At 40.7% G+C, this 18147-nt stretch overlaps 1 protein-coding gene and 1 pseudogene across 1 annotated transcript in view; one reads left to right on the top strand and one right to left on the bottom strand.

Annotated features, from left to right (window-relative positions):
* Positions 1-691: 691 nt before the first annotated feature.
* LOC124084849 (eukaryotic translation elongation factor 1 epsilon-1-like) lies at positions 692-4083 on the bottom strand (annotated as a pseudogene).
* Positions 4084-4509: 426 nt separating this feature from the next.
* The window catches only part of Pcyox1 (prenylcysteine oxidase 1), a 19560-nt gene continuing 5922 nt past the window's right edge, over positions 4510-18147 (top strand). The window contains exons 1-3 of the mRNA XM_046432238.2: positions 4510-4680; positions 5670-5876; positions 7009-7183. Coding sequence (XP_046288194.1) covers positions 4569-4680; positions 5670-5876; positions 7009-7183 — 494 coding nt within the window. The 5' untranslated portion in view covers positions 4510-4568. The remainder of the gene's footprint in view (positions 4681-5669; positions 5877-7008; positions 7184-18147) is intronic.

Below are 18147 nucleotides of genomic sequence, written 5' to 3'. Positions count from 1 at the left end.
CACTCGCCTGGCATGCGTCTGGCCCAGCTTCGATCCTCAGCACCACATACAAATAAAGATGTTGTGTCCACCGAAAACTAAGAAAATAAATAAATATTAAAATTCTAAAAAAAAAAAAGATGTAGTAAAAATGATATTGAAAAATCTTGATATTGTTATGTTCTTAAATCTGTGTTTATTTCCTTAATACCTATATCTCTTCCATTAACACCTCCACCCTGTCCTCCTTATTCTATTCCATTAGCCTCCTTGTTTTTTTTTTTTTTTTGAGTTTTTCAGCCACGTTTACTAGCTCACATAAATATTTAAATCAAATACATCTGTCTTCCCTTTCTCAATCCTTGGGATAAGTTATCACAGTTTTTAATAAACAAAGTATGGTAAATATCCATAGGAAAAAGAATTTTAAAATATGAAAGAGAGGTTAATAAATAGCCAAGTACATCAACCATTGAAAGTACTGCCTTTTTGTATTAAAGACTAAGCCACTGATTTGCAACTTTTATTAAAATAAATTTAATCTTTTAAAAACCAGGTAATTTATAACTTGATTTCACTTGATTTTTGCGGGGACAGCAGTTGAATTTTTTTACATCAAAATTTGCAAAACTTCAACTAAAGAACAAATAAAAACATTCAGACACAGTTTTACACTTCAAAAATTCTACCAACAAATAAACAATGACAGCATATCAATTTACATTAGTACTATGGTCCAGATGCACTTTCCATTTAAAACATTTTAATCACGCCGTGTGTGGCATGGTGCCTTCTAGTGGGAGTTAGTGTATAGTCTGTTCTTGATGAAGACAACACTAGACAGATGTTGCCTGACGCCTGGGTAATGCTAAATGTGACAAAACTAGCGAGACACATTGAGATCTTTCTCCTTTTCTTGAGCTGTCAGGTCAACTATAAAGCGATGAAGTCCATAGTACAGTAGAATATCTGCTAAGTTAAAGTTATATCCTGTAAGGTAGACTTTATCTTCAAGATACAAATTCAGATCCTTCAACAGAGTGTGGATATCCTCTTAACTGGGGGTGTCTATCTACTCCATGACCCTGTACTCCAGCCACTGTTGAACTATTGCTTTTTCTTCTGCAGTACTACCCAGCAAATACTCCTTGTTGGCTTCTTTGACTAGATGAGTTGCTATGGTAGTCAATCCTGTTAGGCTTGGACCATTGTTTGAAGAACTGGAATCTGTTGCTTAACCCTGGGCACTATACTTATTTCCCTTACTTAGCCCCAGGGACTTCTCCAGCCTAGCCTCCTTGTTGACCCTCAAATCTGCAAGGCATCTCTTATCTTCTCTTATATCCTACAAATTTTTGCTAAAGTGCTACCTACTCAATGAGGCTAACCCTGACCATCCTATTTAAAACTTGCAACCCATTTCCCATTCCTCTCACCCTAGTCTCTATATTAGATCTTTTACCTATTTACTTATTTACTCTAATTACTACCCCCACATTCCCACTGGGATATCAACTTCATTAGAGGAATTTTTTTTTTTTTTTTTGTGGTGCTGGGGATTGAACCCAGGGTCTTGTGCATACGAGACAAGCACTCTACCAACTGAGCTATATCCCCAGCCCCCTCTTTTTACTTGTTGATGACCTTTTATTTGCTTATTTATATGTGGTACTGGGAATTGAGCACAGTGCCTCACACGTACGAGGCAAGCGTTCTACCACTGAGCTACAACTCCAACCCCAAGCTTTTAGCTTTTAAAGAGTCTGATTTTCAAAAATATCTAGACCATTTAGAATGGAACACAACATTTGTTTAATGGATAAATGCTTTTTGCTCTGAATTTTCTACTCTGTGTCTAAGCTAAGCTCAACTTTTCTTTGTATACAACTCAGATTCCTCCCATCCAGTCCATTCTTTTTGTTCATTTTTTTAGTTGTAGATGGACACAATACCTTTATTTTATTAGTTTTTATTTTTATGTGGCACCAAGGATGGAACCCAGTGCCTCATGCATTCTAGGTAAGCGTTCTATCACTGAGCCACAATCCCAACCCATCTTTATGCTCTTATAGTTGTCAGTTAGTTTGTTTCTTTGGGTAAAAGTATTGTAATAATAGAAATGGGCTCATTTTATAACCATCACTCAGCCACCGGTTTTCCTGAACTAATAGTATTGGGAAAATAGTTATAGACCAGACATTCTTATTAATGAATGCATAGTGTTCTACTGAATGGCATCTAATAGATGGAAAATGAAGAATCCCCCAAATAATGTGGCCTGAGAAAAAGGGAGTAAAAAGAAAGCCATGCGTTGACAGCTTTCATTTCCCAAGACAAATGCTTCTCTGATGCTAATTGCAGGCAGGAAAGAGGTGTCTCCTCACACTGAGGTGATAGCCTCTCAGGGGCACTGACCTTCCTTGGAGTAAATCCTCTCCAGATGTGGAGCACAGACCCCTGACCCAAGAGCTCAAATTTCTCAGCACTCAAACTGACCCCTTCACTTATAGAACAAACCCCAAATTCCTGGGTGCCCAAGAAAACTGGTATGCTCACTAGACCACCTCTCAGGATAACCTATATAAGTCCAGTCCCTTCCTATTTCAGGGGCTCATTTTCCACTAGGAAAGTGGGTCCCACCACGGCATCATTTCATCCCTGCATCCCCTGTTCCTGTGTTAAACTTTGTTCCTGAATAAAGTGCTGATCTGATCTGTGAAGTTTGCGTTCATCCTGGTCTTCTTGTGTTAACAACATCAGTATGTAGGAGAAGAAAAAAATAATTTTTCCTCTATCCTTCTGATTGGTGTCCTTCTCCTTGGTTGGTACAGATCCCTGTAACAAAAGACAGATTAACAAGAGAAGAATAAACAAAACGTTTACCACATGTATATGTAGAAGATACCCAGAGAAATGAGTAAATATCTAAGAGGTGACTTTGAATTCAGGTTTATAGCATCTTCAGTGAAGAACAGTAAATTTTTTTAAAAAGTATTTTTTAATTGTAGATGGACACAATACCCTTATTTATTTATTTATTTTATATGGTGCTGAGGATCAAACCCAGTGCCTCTCACATGACAGGCAAGTGCTCCACCACTGAGCCACAACCCCCAGCCCCTAAGAACAGTACATTTTTAAAGAAATGACAAGACAAGGAAAAGGATTTTTGAGTCTCTAGGGGCAGCAAATTGTGGGAAGGCAAATAAATGGTAGAGAAAAGCTCTTGGATAAAGTTAGATATAGATTCCTCTGGTCATGGCTGATTAAAGCCTGCCAAAAGACAAAATTATGACAAATTTAAAGGTTTCCATTGGCTTTTTAAAAATATACCTTTATTTCTAAATGGTGCTGAAGATCTAACCCAGTGCCTCACACGTGCGAGGCGAGCGCTCTCACTCTGAGCCACAATCCCAGCCCCTTCCATTGGCTTTTATTTGTGATTCTAGAGTTGGGAAATGCCTCATTCTGTAAAATAGAATGAATATCCAATGAGCTGAGCAGAGGAGGTTGGCTTTATAGACAGAAAAGGGCTGAGGAAAGCAGAAACAGAGGACAAAAAGCATATTAGTCATTTCAAAGTTACTTCTCTTTGAAAGATTAAAGCAAAGAGAACTTCTTTCTCTTGTCTGCTATAACCAGCCTGTTTGAAAATTTAGCTGTGTTATATCTCTCCTGATTTCTTGGAAGTCCGGTCAGATAACATAGTTTCAGCTTGGTGGCAAGGAACTTTAGCATGAGTGACTCCATTTGGTTTGGTTTGGTTTATTGGACCTATTGCAGGAACTCTGTCCAGACTAATGGTTTCCTATAATTTTTTTTTTTAAGATCTAAATTTGTCTTCAGAAAGTAACTCTTATCCTTCCAGGTAGAGAGGGAAGAAGAGACACCTTTGTGTTTGAAAATTTGTGTCCTACTTTTAGGCAATTTTGGTGGGACAGAGAGCTTTTCTTGTACCTACATTTTTACAGTTGCCTTCAGTTTTAAATAATCTTTATGCCAAAGAGGCATATTTTGAGATGCACATTCTGGTCTTTTACAGATACACTACTTTTATTCATTTCTGTCACTATATTGTGCTACCTCCACCTTGCACTGCCCCATCGCCAGTCTTATTTTTCTTTTCACCCAGTACCATTTACCCATTTGTCTCATGAGGCCCTGGAATAAAATGATCATTCAATAAGCATTTGTTGCACCCCTGGCCAGTTTCTGACAGCTGTGTGCGTTCTCTGTGATGGTGTGATCCAGGGGACGAGAGAGCGCACTAGCGAAGAAAGGTGTTTTATCGGGAGGGAGAACAGATGGGGCAAGCTTCTAACCTTGCCTTGGATCTTTTCTGAAGGAGGGTGGGTTTCCGAGAAGAGTAGCGCGCTTGGGGGACTGAGTGGCCTAGGATAGGGAGTTGGGGTGGATTTGGGAAGCGAGGGACTGGGCAGGGGCGTGGCCTGTCAGGGGCGTGGCCGGGGAGGAGCCGGGCGGGGCTCGGAGGGCCTGGCAGTCTAGGGGCGGGGCGAGTGAGCGCGCAGACGCGCCGCGGCGTGGGGACTGCGGGGAACTGGAGGCCGGTTGCTGCGCTGGGGAAGGCCATGGGGCACGTCGCCGGGGAGCTCGGCTTGTCGCTGCTGTGGCTGTGGCTGCTGCTGTGCAGCTGGGGGTGCCTCGGTAGCGCCGAGCTGCGGGCTCCACCGGAGAAGATCGGTAGGCCAGAAGGGGGCGGCGCGGGAGGGCTCTGGAGCGTAGTGCGCCCAGGTCCGAAAGCCAGGATTCAGGCAGGGCGGGCAGGTCGCTCCTTGACGATTCACACTTCTGGTCAGCTTTCCGTCTTCCTAAAGACGGCTTGCGCTTCCTGGGCTTGGAGAGATGCCCACTTGAAGCATGGGCTGTGATGGGGACCAAGCGTCCCTGCAGCCCTAGTCTTGGAGGCCTGGGGCTCTGGGGAGGATAGGCTCCTTATTTCTGCCTTCCTTTATGCTGCCCTTTCGGGAGGCCAGTCTTTTGACCGGTCCTGGAACGCCTGGCTGCTCTTGCCAAGCAGATTTCAGGCTCGCCCAGACACAGCACAGGGAGCAGTGCAAACAAGCTGACCCTGTCTGCTTCCCTTGTTAGGCTGAAACCCCCTCTCACCCTCTCCACTTTGCTGAGGTCGGCCTGCTCTGAGGCCCTGGGATTGCTCATTTTCTTTGCCTAGGGTTGCTGCAGCTGCCGAAATAATCTATTCTGTTTGTTTCAGTCGTCTTGGTTTTTTACTTCTGGTCCCTTTACCCACCAATTAAAGCTCTGTTATTCCGAATCCTTAACCTGTCTACACTGAGTCTACCCTTGAGACAAAGAACAAAGCTAGGCAAAAATGGCGGCCCCTTTATTTAAAATGCATCCATGAGTTGGGACACGGAAAAGGGGCTTGCAGGCCCACTGGTGCCTCCACAGACCTGTGAGAATCTTTGGGCATCTGGAAAAGAATTGAATTGATGTCAGTTTGTAACTTAATCTGCATTTGACTGGGAGCAGCCTCTGTCCACATTCTGGGAGTTCTTTCAACAGAACCTTCCCCTTCAGGCTTCCCTAAATTGTTGACAGTAGCCTTGCATAACCTCTGTTATTAGCTTGTGACCTTTTGAAGGCAAAACAAAACCCACACTGGTAAGAAAAAAAGAAAAACAAAAAAACTTCTTTCTTTCCTCTCATAGCAATTATTGGAGCTGGAATTGGTGGCACTTCATCAGCGTATTATCTGCGGCAGAAATTTGGGAAAGATGTGAAGATTGACCTGTTTGAAAGAGAAGAGGTGGGGGGCCGTTTAGCCACCCTGACTGTGGAAGGGCAAGAATATGAGGCAGGAGGTTCTGTCATACATCCTTTAAATCTGCACATGAAGCGTTTTGTCAAAGACCTGGGTATGTAATTTTGGTCTTAGAGCTAAGCAGAATTCAGTATGACCAACCCTGGATATTTTTATCATAGGGAGAACTGAAACTTTTCTGCCTTGTTTATTGTCATTTACAAAGAAGTTGGTGAAATAGTTTCCCTTACTGTCCAGATAGCAGTTGGTGCTGTTTTAGGAGTCATTCTCCTGTAATGGGAGACTAGTTATCTGTATCTTCTGTTATCTGGAATTACAGCCATGCGGTTGAGAAGATGGCTGTTGTTGTCAATTCTTTTTTTTGGATGGGGGTAGTTACTGGGTATTGAACTCAGGGGCACTTGATCATTGAGCCATTTCCCCTCCGCATTTTGTATTTTATTTAGAGAGGGTCTCACTGAGTTGCTTAGTGTCTCGCTTTTTTGCTGAGACTGGCTTTGAACATGCGATCCTCCTGCCTCAGCCTCTCCAGCTATTGGGATTACAGGCATGTGTCACCCTGCCCAGCTGCTGTTGTCAATTCTTAAACCTCTCAGTTTGTGCGAAGAATCAGAGAATGTTTTGAGCTAGCAGAGACCTTAGAGTACTCATGTTACAGCTGAGGAAATGAGACCCAGTGGCTTGGAGTGCCTGGCTTAAGGTCATTCACACAGCTATGGGTGCTGACATGTGCTCACTGCTCAGGATATTTCACTGCTGCCTTGCCAAGCAGAGGTGCTGGACAGGTTGTGGAGGAAGTCTGGCAGGCCTCTGCAGGCACTTTCTTTAGGAAATATTGTGAAATTTTGGCCTCCTTCCACTTACCTGAAAAATCCAGTTTTGCAAAAGAAGATTCAAATTGGAATGGGAATGCCTCTTCTCTTTGGTTACCTTGTGCCTCCCCTGTGGGTGCTTCCTGTGCTTCTGTCTCTGTGACTAAGAACAGCCAGTCTAATGAAGATACATCTGCATGATCTTCTGACCCATCCTTTAGGGAATCTGCTTTTGGACAGTGCAGTGAGTGTTAGTGTATCATGCTCTTCTGAATAGAGCTCCTTTAATGTATCTCCTGAGAATTGACGAAAGCCCCAAATTCACAGTGTTCCTGGGACATCCTCTGGATTGTTTTCTTTCATTTGATTAGCCTGGAAACCACTGACTTAGCTGTCCTTTCTCTATTTTTGCAGGTCTCTCCACTGTTCAGGCTTCGGGTGGCCTACTGGGGGTGTATGATGGACAGACTCTGGTGTTTGAGGAGAGCAGCTGGTTTATAATGAACATGATTAAACTAGTTTGGCGCTATGGATTTCAGTCACTCCGAATGCACATGTGGGTTGAAGATGTGTTGGACAAGTTCATGAGGTAATTTTTCTCCCCTTTCCATCTGATTTAAGACTTTTAGGAACAGTCCTGTATCTAACTGCAAGCCCCGTTTGTAAGATTCTTAGGCACACTGTTTTGTAGAAAACATGCATTGATCCTATTGGGAATTGAAGTTGTAGTTTGTTATTTGCTTCTGAAATGTACTTCACAAATGCTTCTTTAGTGTTGTCACTCTTAGGTGCTCTATGAAAGTCAACTGTTTGAATTCTCATGGCAACTTTCTCAGGTAGGTACTATTATTGGCTTCTTTCTATAGATATAGAAGGTGGAGGCATCCAGAGGTTTTAAGTGTACAAGTTCACCCACCTGGTAAGTGGTGGAGCTGAGTTACCAGGTAGTCTGAATTAGAGTCTTAGTGTCAGCACTGTGCTGGTGTGTAGATGATTGAAAAGCTATAAGAAAACTCATTTAAGCTTAAATGAAGTTTTTTTTTTTTTTTTTTCTCTTTTCATTCATTCCCTTTCTATCTTTCTTTCTGCCTGCCTGCCTTCCTTCCTTCCTTCCTTCCTTCCCTCCCTCCCTCCCAGGGATTGAATTCAGGGCCTTGCATATGCTAGGCAGATTGAGCTATATTTCTGGCCCCTTGAATGAGTTTTAATAGTGATATGATATTTCATTGAACCAACAGTCTGAAGTAGAGTATCAGGCTTGTGCCCTAAGAATTTAAATGTCAGTATTAAATGACAGTATTCTTGGGTAGCAAGAATGCAGGTGATACTTTCTTTTTTAGTCTTTTCTTTATTTCCTTCCTCTCTCTCTGATTCTTCAAGTGCTAGGGATCAAACCCAGGGCTTTGAGTATGTCAGGCAATTATTCTACTGCTGAGCTTCTATAGCTCCTAGATTGTACTGTTTTGGATTTTGAAAAGAATTCCCATCTCAGCTGGGTGCGGTGGTACATGCCTGTAATCCCAGTGACTCAGGAGGCCAAGGCAAGAGGATTGCCAAGTTCAAGACCAGCTTCAGCAATTTAGTAAAACTCTGTCTCAAAATAAAAAGGGCTGGAGATGTAGCTCTGTGATTAAGCACCCCTGGGTTCAATCCCCAATACCAAAAAAAAAAAAAAAAAAAAAAAAGAATTCCCATCTCAGCAATTTTGGAGGCTGAGGCAGGAGAATCTCAAGTTTAAGGCCAACCACAGCAACTTAGTGAGACCCTCAGCAACTTAGTGAGACCTTGTCTCAAAAGAAAAAAATACAAAGGACTGAGGATGTAGCACAGTAGTTAAACACCCCTCAGTTCAATCCAAGTACCCCTACTCCACCAAAGAAAAAAAATAGAAAGAGGATTCTCAGACTTTATGGTATTGCTGCACTTCCTCCATCTTAATTTTTTTTTTTAATTAGAGCTTTATAGTTATACATAGTAGTAGGTTCCTTCTGACAAACTCATACATGCCTAGAAATCAATTTCAGTTCATGATTCCCTCCTTTTTCCTCCTGTCCTCCTTCCCCCTCTCACTCTCCTTTCTCTACTCTACTTGACTTCCTTTTGCTTATCTATTAATTTATATTTGATTGGTTCTTTATATTATCTTGTCCTTCCCTTCCCCTTCCCTATATTTTACTGTAGCTTCTGTATATGAGAGAAAACATTCAACTTTTGAGTTCCTGAGTTTGGCTTATTTCATTTAGCATAATAGTCTTCATTTCTATCCCTTCATTTCCACCAGCAAATGCCATAATTTCATTCATTTTTATGGTGAGCAGTATTCCATTCTACACACACACACACACACACACACACACTCCACAGTTTCTTAATCCACTCATCTATTGACAACATCTGGGCTGATTCCATAATTTAGCTATTGTGAATTGGTTGCCATAAACATTGATGTGGCTGTGTCACTGTAGTATGCTGATTTTAGATCTTTTGGGAAAATACCAAAGAGTGGATGGCTTGGTCATATGGTGGTTCTATCCCTAGTTTATTGAGGAATCTCCATTCTGCTTTCTAGAGTGGTTGTACTAGTCTGTGGTCCCACCAACAATGTCCAAGTGTTCCTTTCTCCTTACAACCTTGCCATAATTTATTCTTTTTCCTATTTTTAAAAAATATTTTTTAGTTGTTAATGGACTTTGATTTATTTATTGGTATGTGGTGCTGAGAATTGAACCCAGTGCCTCACACATGCTAGGCAAGTGCTCTTCCACTGAGCTACAATTCCAGTCCCTCTTGTTCCTATTTTTGATCATTGCCATTTTGATGGAAGTCAGATGAAATCTTAGTGTAGTTTTTTTTTTTTTTTTGTACTGGGGATTAAACTCAAGGGCACTTGACCACTGAGTTATATTCCCAGCACTATTTTGTATGTTATTGAGAGACACGGTTTCACTGAGTTGCTTAGCATCTTGCTTTTGCTGAGGCTGGCTTTGAACTCACAATCCTCCTGTTTTAGCCTCCTGAGCCACTGGGATTACAGGTGTGTGCCACCATGCTCTTCTTAGGTAATTTTGATTTGCGTTTCCCTGGTTGGTAGAGATGTTGAACATTTTGTCGTATATCAGCCATTTGTGTTCTTCTTTTGAGAAGTTTCTCTTTAGTTCTTTTATTGATTGATTGGGTTATTCAATTCTTTTTTTTTTTTTTTTTTTTAACTCTGTCTCTTTATTTATTTATTTTAGTTTTTTTCGGCAGACACAACATCTTTGTTTGTATGTGGTGCTGAGGATCGAACCTGGGCCGCATGCATGCCAGGCGGACGTGCTACCGCTTGAGCCACATCCCCAGCCCAATTCAATTCTTTTTGTTAAGTTTTTTAAGTTCTTTGTGTATTCTGGATATACAAATACTCCTCCTTCTTGGAGGAGTAGCTGGTCCAGATTTTCTCCCATTCTGTAAGTTCTCTCTTTATGCCCTTAATTGTTTTCTTTGCTGTGCACCTTTTTAGTTTGATGACATCTCACTTATTGAGTTTTGATTTTTATTTCTGATGCTTTAGGGGTCTTGTTAAGGTAGTTGGTGCCTATATTTATGTAATGAAGTGTTGACCCTATTTTCTTCTAGCAGTTGTAAAGTTTCTGATCTAATTCCTCAGTCTTTGATCCATTTAGATATGAATTTTGTGCAGGGTGAGAGAGAAGGGGGTCTAATTTCATTTTTCTACATATAGCTATCCAGTTTTTCTAGCATCTTTCCCAGCCTTATAAAAAGGCTATCTTTTCTCCAAGATATATTTTTGGTGCCTTTGTCAAATTTCTGATGGCTCCCATCTTTTTTTTTTTTTTTTTTTAAAGCATAGAAGAGTAGGATTTATCTGGGAACTGCAGCACATACCTGTATTCCCAGCAGCTCCAGAGGCCGAGGCAAGAAGATCTCGAGTTCAAAGTCAGCTATAGCAAAAGGGAGCTCAGTGAGACCCTGTCTTTAAATAAAATACAAAATAGGGCTGGGGATGTGGCTCAGTGGTTGAATGCCCCTGAGTTTAATCCCCAGTACCCCTCACTCCGCCCCCCCCAAAAAAGAGTAGGATTTATTTAAGTAAGTAGAAAAGAGACAGTTTCTTCAGGGCAAAGACAGGAAATGATAGGGGTCACTCCTTGAATGCACTAGTCTGTGGGCTTATATAACTACTGGATAGGATGGCCCCCATCCTTGACATTTGTTTGTATACACTGATCTTTATGTTCATCATACATCTCTTTCTTTGTGTGAATCAGTATCATGTAAGTTTTGTTTTGATGGTTTTCTCATACTCTGTAAAACAGTTGGAGAGCTGTGCATGGTGGTACACACCTGTAATCCCAGCAACACTAGAGGCTGAGGCAGGAGAATTGCAAGTTTGATGCCAGCCTCAGCAACTTAGTGAGACCCTGTCTCAAAGTAAAAAATAAAAAGGGCTGGGGAGGTGGCCCAGTGATAAGTGTCCTTGGGTTCAATCTGTGGTGCCAAACAAACAAAGAGCAGCAACAACAACAGTTGAAGAGAATGTTGGTATTCAGCCAGCATGTGCCAGTTATGCATAGTAGTGAAGGGCTTGGGATGTAGTTTAGTGGAGTTCTTGTCTATCATGCCTTTGTGTTATTTTAAGCCATCGAGTTTATTATAACAGGGAAACTAATATACCTCTTGAACATCTCCTTGCTGTATCCTTGTGCCATTCTTCTTTTCAGGATACTAGCTAAAGATTCTCCATACTACTCCTCACTCAGAAACCTTCAGTGCTCTCTATTTCATAGAGTCACAGCCAAAATTTGTACCATGGTACAGAAGACCCAACAGGTCTAGATTTTCTGTCTTTATTTTTAATTTATTTTTGTTGTACACTGACTGAACTTTGAATCCTGAGCTGCTGGGATTAAAGCTGTCCATCACTGTGCCTGGTGCCTTCTTTTGCTTTAAGTAGATTTTTTTTTGAGTACCATTTTAATTATTATTATTATTTTTTGGGCACCAGGGATTGATTTCAGGGGCACTAGACTACTGAGCCACATCCCCAGCCCTATTTTGTATTTTATTTAGAAATAGGGTCTCACTGAGTTGCTTAGTGCCTCACTGTTGCTGAGGCTGGCTTTGAACTTGAGATCCTCTTGCCTCAGCCTCCGGAGCCCCTGAGATTCAGGCATATGCCACCATGTCTGGCTCGTTATATATTTTTTGAATTATTCTCTAACAATATTTTAGGACAACCTTGATTGTTAAAAATAAACTAATTAAAATAACTTTATTATTTTAATATCAACTCACTCTATCATGGCTTTGTAACCCCCACCTTTTGTAGTTATACAAATTCTATCTTTCTTTATTATAATCACATTAGCACAGTTTTATCATCATTGCTTTATGCAGTTGTCTTTTAAGTGAAATAGGAGAATAAAAGTTACAAACAAATATGCCTTCAAACTGCCTTTTATATTTACTTCTGTAAATGTCTTTACTAGTGGTCTTCTTCATGTGGAGTCAAGCTTTTGCCTAATATTCTATCTCAGCCTCTTTTTTTTTTTTTAACTTGTTGCCAAACTTTACTTATTCTTTAATATATTAATTGTTAATATACATATTAAAAAAAATTAGCAGTATATTTTTGTCTGAAATGGTCCTCTCCTGAAGTGCCAGTGGTAGCTGTAATTCTGGCTTTAAAACCAAAACTCCAAATGTTTAATAAGTAAAAAATCAGGACTAGTTGCCATTGTACTCCAAATAAGCTAGCCTAGCTGAAGAGAAGAGGAAGGGGAAGAGGCCCGAGAGAGGAATCTGGAAGATCTTGGACCAGTGGCTGTGGCACAGCTGGCAGAGAAGTAGCATCATAGTCATCTGAGCAGTCCTGGTGTCGTCACCACTTATTGGCAGAGGTAGGGTCCTATGTACCCTCCTGTGTTTAGTTCATTTTTTTTCAGGAGGGAATAAGAGTCAGTTTAACTTTTTCCTTTTTCAAAATTCTTTTTTAGATACATATGACAGTAGAGTGTATTTTGACATATTGTACATATTTAGCTTTGGTTTTTGACCCAAGTCAGGGAGCTTAGAAAAGTGAGCCTTGGTCCAATTTTGGCAGAATAAGACCCACATTAAGGCACAACCTAGATCTGGAAGTGAGGGAGTCACAGGCAAACAGGACCAAATTTTCAAGAATAAGGAATGTGAATTGTAATCCCTACTCCCAGAACTGAGGAAGGGTCCTGAAAGCAATAGAAAAGATAACGTAGAGAACAAGGAAAATAAAACTAGCTAATAAAGTAGATAACCAGACTTCTCTCTACCTGGGGATAGCCTGGTTAGAATTTGTTTTAAAGGCGACTCGTTGACAAAGCAGGAGGGAGGACACAGAGAAGTCTTTTTCCCCCTTCTCCTTAGATCTCTCTAGGGCACGAAGTGACCCTATGGGCAAGATTGGCTAGTTCCTTGGCTTTATGCATTAATCTGGGAGGCAGCTAGGACACTTGTTCAGTTATTCTTATGATGGTTGTGATTGTGGATGGGGTCGCCATTGGCTGGGACCCTATGTCTGCATCTGTTGCACTTTCATCATGACAATGAAGAAGAAGTAATCAAGGAAGGCAGGCTAGAGTTTCAGCGGGTATACCCGGGTGTAGTGCAGCATCTACAAGGGCGGGATGACCAGTCCCGTGATGATAAAAAACAATAGCCCAAACCATGAAGATGTCACGTAGTTAAACATCTTGGCTGATTATAGTCTGAAGAGTTAGGCAGAGCCAAGATGAGAGTTCCCACTCAGGTAATTGGCAAAACAGGAGAAGCTTGACAGATGTGATAGCATATACCTGTAATCCCAGAGGCTCGGGATGCTGAGCCTGGAGGATCACAAGTTTGGGGCCAGATCCTGCAATTTAGCTAGGACCTAGCAACTTAAATCATGTCTCAAAATAAAAAATGTGTCTCATTGGTTAAATGCCCCTGGGTTCAATCCCTGGTCCCCACCTCCACTCAAAGAAACAAACAAGCTTTTGGTTGATGTCAGAGGCAATGCTGAAAACAGTGACCAGAAGAAGGAAAGTTCAACCGTGGTACCAGTACTGAGAAGGGATGAGGCTCTGTATGGGATATCTCTCCCAAATTTTCCTCATGCCATAGACCAGGGCTTACCCACAATGATGGCCATCCCAGCAACGAAGGCAATCAGGTAAAATGTGAACCTCCAACTAGCTTCTCAGAACTTCTTGAGGAGAGTGGGCTGGTTCTGATTGCAGTGGTAGCAGAATCAGTGCTCCACCTGGCATCCAGAGAGCCCACTCTACCAGGACAAAAGTGTTACCTCCACCTGTTTGGGCTGCTTGCCACTGGTTGGGTAGTAATACTCCAAGGTAGAATTGGGAGGTGCCTGCAGCTAAATTTCTCCCTTTACATTCAAGAGGGTGGTCAGTGGTGTAGCCATGTAACTGAGGAAGGGACATAAGTGAGAGGTGTTTGGTTCTTTTGAAATGCTCCTAGCCCCTAAGCTGGGAGGGGAAGGAACTGCAGGCTCAGGCAGGGTTATTCTGTGTCTCCGTTTCATGGGAATCCCCTTTCCTCCAGCCTCCTGGTCAGCCTACAAGAGTTGGGCAGATCTGCTAGTGTTGAATTTTCTGTTTTTTGTTTACTTGGGAATGCCCTAATTATTTGTCATTTTGAAGGATATCAGCCTATCATCCCAGTATCTTTGGCTTCCATGGTTTCTAGTGAGAAGTCAGTTGTTAAGATTAACTGAGGACCCTTTTATGGGTAGAGTTTGTTCAACATCTTGGATATGCAGATTAATGTTTTTCATCAAATTTGGGAAGTTTTGGGAATTAATTTTGGTACAAGGACTGAGCTAGGGGTGCTTTACCATTGAGCTATCCCCCCAACCCTTTTTATTTATTATTTTGAGAAAGGGCCTAAGTTGCTGAGGCTGGCCTTAAACTTGTGATCCTCCTGCTTCAGCCTCCTGAGGTACTGGGATTAGAGGTGTGCGCTACTGTGCCTGGCTGGGCCTTTATTTTTTTGAATAATTTTATGTCCCTTTCTTTTCCTTTTCTCCTTCTAGGATTCTCAGTGTTTGCATGTTGGTAAACTTCATGTTGTCCCATAGGTCTTGTGGCTGCTTATTTTTTTAAACTTTTTTTTCTTTCGTTTCCTTAAACTATACTTTCAGTTGATCTGTCTTCAAGTGTACTGGTTCTTCTACCATTTTAAATCTGTTGTTTAGTCCCTATGGTGAGTTTTTCATTTCAGGTAAACTATACTTTTCAACTCCAGATTTTTTTTTTTTTTTTTTTTTTTGGTACTGGGGATTGAATCCAGGGTGTTTAATAACTGAGCCATATCCCCAGCCTTTTTTTTTTTTTTTTTTTGTATTTTATGGAGACAAGGTCTAGCTAAGTGCCTAACTAAATTGCTGAGGCTGGCTTTGAATTTGTGATCCTCCTGCCTGAGCCTCCTAAGCCGCTGGGATTACAGATGTGTGCCACTGTGCCTGGCTTGATTCTTTTTTTTTTTTTTTTTAATCACTTTTTCCTCTTTGTTGAGATTCTATATTTGGTGAGTGAGATGTTATTCTCATACTTGATTTTGTTCTTTAGACATGATTTCCTTTAGTTACTTGAACATATTTATGATAGTTGACTTAAAGACTTTGGACTGGGCGTGGTGGGCAGCTCTGGAAACTGTTGATTCTCTTGGACCCCAAGACTGCTTGTTGTTGCTACTATTGGTTTGTTTACTGACTTTCTGGGACCAGTTCTGTATTCTTTGTCATATAAGGCCACTTAAGTATGTATGTTGGTGTATATTTTCAGTGCTCCAGCATATAGTTTAAAACTCTACTTTAGCCTTAATTTCCTGCTTACTCTAAGCCTCAAAGTCTGTAAAACTTGACGGATAGATGGAAGCTGTCTCAGGACTTTCCTTGGCCCAGGACAGACAGCCTTGCACAATCACATGACTTTCTAGATTCCTGGAAACATTTTCATTCCCTAGTATCTTTTTATAGTTTTTTAGTCAGCTTCTTATTAGCCCCAAATGGTATCACAACCCTTAGGCGGCAGTGATGTTAAATAGTTGCCAATGATTTTTTTTTTTGACAAATAGTTTGGGATGGGAGCTGGTTTGTACAGAGTGAGGTCTGAATCAGATCAAATAAAGACAAGCCCTGAAGATAGTGCTTTTCCTGAGTTCCCAGATAGGTCAAAGAGTGACATTTCTTTGGGGATTATGCTTTTTTAGGAGCTCCAAATCATTTCTGCCTTTTCCAGTGGCTTCTAGCTTGGTGGTTTCATAGTTGTTGCAAGTTTGCTGCTTTTTAAGGTTACTGCAGAGCTGACAAGAGGGGAATGGGAATAGGCAAATTGTAATTCTACAGAGCTCATCGTTTTTATTGAGATAGCCATTTTCCTTGAATAAATACTCCCTATAGTTAGGTAAGGGTTTGATTTATTTCCTGAGTTCTGAAAAAGAAATGTCGACTTTGAAAATGTTGACATTTTATTTTTGTATTTTAGGGCCTCATGCATGCTAGGCAAGTGCTCTGCCACTGAGCTACATTCCCAGCCCAGTGCTGACAGTTTTTTCCAGTGTCCTCACTCATTGCTCTCATGGAGGAGCTGATTCTCAGAGATCCTCATTAACCATTCTGGAAGTGCTTTAAGTCCTTTGCCCCTTTTCTGAATGTATGTTTCCTGTCCTACTGGGTCATTGTGCTTCAGCTGCACTGGCCTCACTGTTTATTCAAGAAACCAGGTTCTGTTATTGGCCTTTGTACTACTTGTACTTCTACCTGAATATTTACCCCCCGGATGTTTGCATGGCTTGCATCTGCCCTCCCTCACCTTTGTTCAGGTGTTGCCTTGTCAGTGAGACTTCCCTGACCGCTGGACTTATTTCTTGGGCCATCTTGTTTACAATTACAACCTTGCTTGCCCCATGCATTCCTTTTCTCTTTGATTTATTTTTCTCTTTAATACTTATCCTCTTATCTATTAAATAACTTACTTTAATTTCTTGAATTTTATTACCTGTTTCCTCGAGTATAACACAAACTGCCTGAAGTTAGTGATTCTTTTTATCTATGTTATGTTGACCTTTGTATTTTCATCACCTAGAACAGTGCCTGGCTCAAAGTTCATAAATATTTGTTGACTGAATAAGTAAGTAAATATTAAGGGTTATAAAAATGTCACTTGGGAAAAAAAAAGACTATAAGCAATCTTACCAGTAGAAATGACCAGCTGTTTACATGTCTGATTTTTTAGTTGCACTTACTGTTGTATAATAGGTACAATTCTCAGTGTTCATATTTGAGGTCTTGTCTCACCCTCCAGATGGACTTATCTCAGGAGGCTTGATTGAGGGGGGGTGAAGTTCATTGGCAGATTATTTAATTGACTAATAGCACCACTTATAGGTTATTTAATTGGCTATTATTTTGTCATGCTATTAGCCAAAGATTACTCTTCATCTTACGTTCTATTCAGTTGGTTATTTTTCTGAAGAACTCAGTGTTTGTTGCCTTCCTTCCTTCTTTCTTTTGATTTAAACCAAGGGCCTTGCACTTGCTAGTCATGTGCTCTACCAAGAATTCAGTGTTTTCATATTAGTTTTTTCCTAGCTCCTAAAACTAAAACTCAAATGATATGGTTGGATGATGTTGTTTTAGTATTTCTGTTTTGGCACTGAATCCAATAATTTTTTTCTAATAAAACCTTATTTTACATTTTGTACACTACATTCTTTTTTTAAAATTTTTTTTAAATTGTAGATAGACACAATACCTTTATTTTTATTTATTTTTATGTGGTGCTGAGGATTGAACCTAGGGCCTCATGCATGCAAGGCAAGTGCTCTACCACTGAGATACATCCCCAGCCCCTGTACACTACATTCTTAGTAGGTAAAACTGAAATGCATATAGCCAGGCACAGTGGTGCACATCTCTAATCCCAGCTACTCGGAAGGCTGAGTGGAGGGTCAGAAAGTTTGAGGCCAGCCTCCTCTACTTAGTGAGATTGGTGTCAAAAAATATTGGTAAGTCTTTGGGGATGTGGCTTATTGGTAGAGTACCCCTGGATTCAATCTCCAGTACTGAAAGAAAAAAAAAGTTTATAATATTGTCCCTTTACTCTCTAAAAACATTATTATTATTATTATTATTATTATTATTATTATTATTATTATTATTATTTGAGAAGAAACTTTATATAAAAGCTTTTCTCTTATGTTCACTGAGAAGTATCTTTCCTTGGCTCTTATTTCTTCCTTTATTTCATATATTTATCTGTGTGTGTGTGCCCTGTCTTGAGGGAAAGGAGCCATGTCTTTCTTGTCTTTATACCCCTTGCAAAACCTGAACAACCATTCATTGAATTACTACAAGTGTTAATTTGTGTAAATGTTCTTTATAAATCCATGGAGTGCAAAGAAATGTCAGGTGATATTTTCTGGGAGTGGCATTGATATTAAATTTTATGGATTTTTGGAGATGGTGACATTCCTGTGGACTGGGAAGTTGGGCAAGACTTTGCAGAGAAG

Source organism: Marmota monax, unplaced genomic scaffold (genome assembly GCF_021218885.2).
Source record: "Marmota monax isolate L192 unplaced genomic scaffold, Marmota_monax_Labrador192_F-V1.1 WCK01_AAM20220418_F8-fsc00106, whole genome shotgun sequence".
Lineage (NCBI taxonomy): Eukaryota > Metazoa > Chordata > Mammalia > Rodentia > Sciuridae > Marmota > Marmota monax.
The sequence above is the reverse complement of the archived record's forward strand: the minus strand, read 5'-3'. Positions and strand labels throughout refer to the sequence as shown.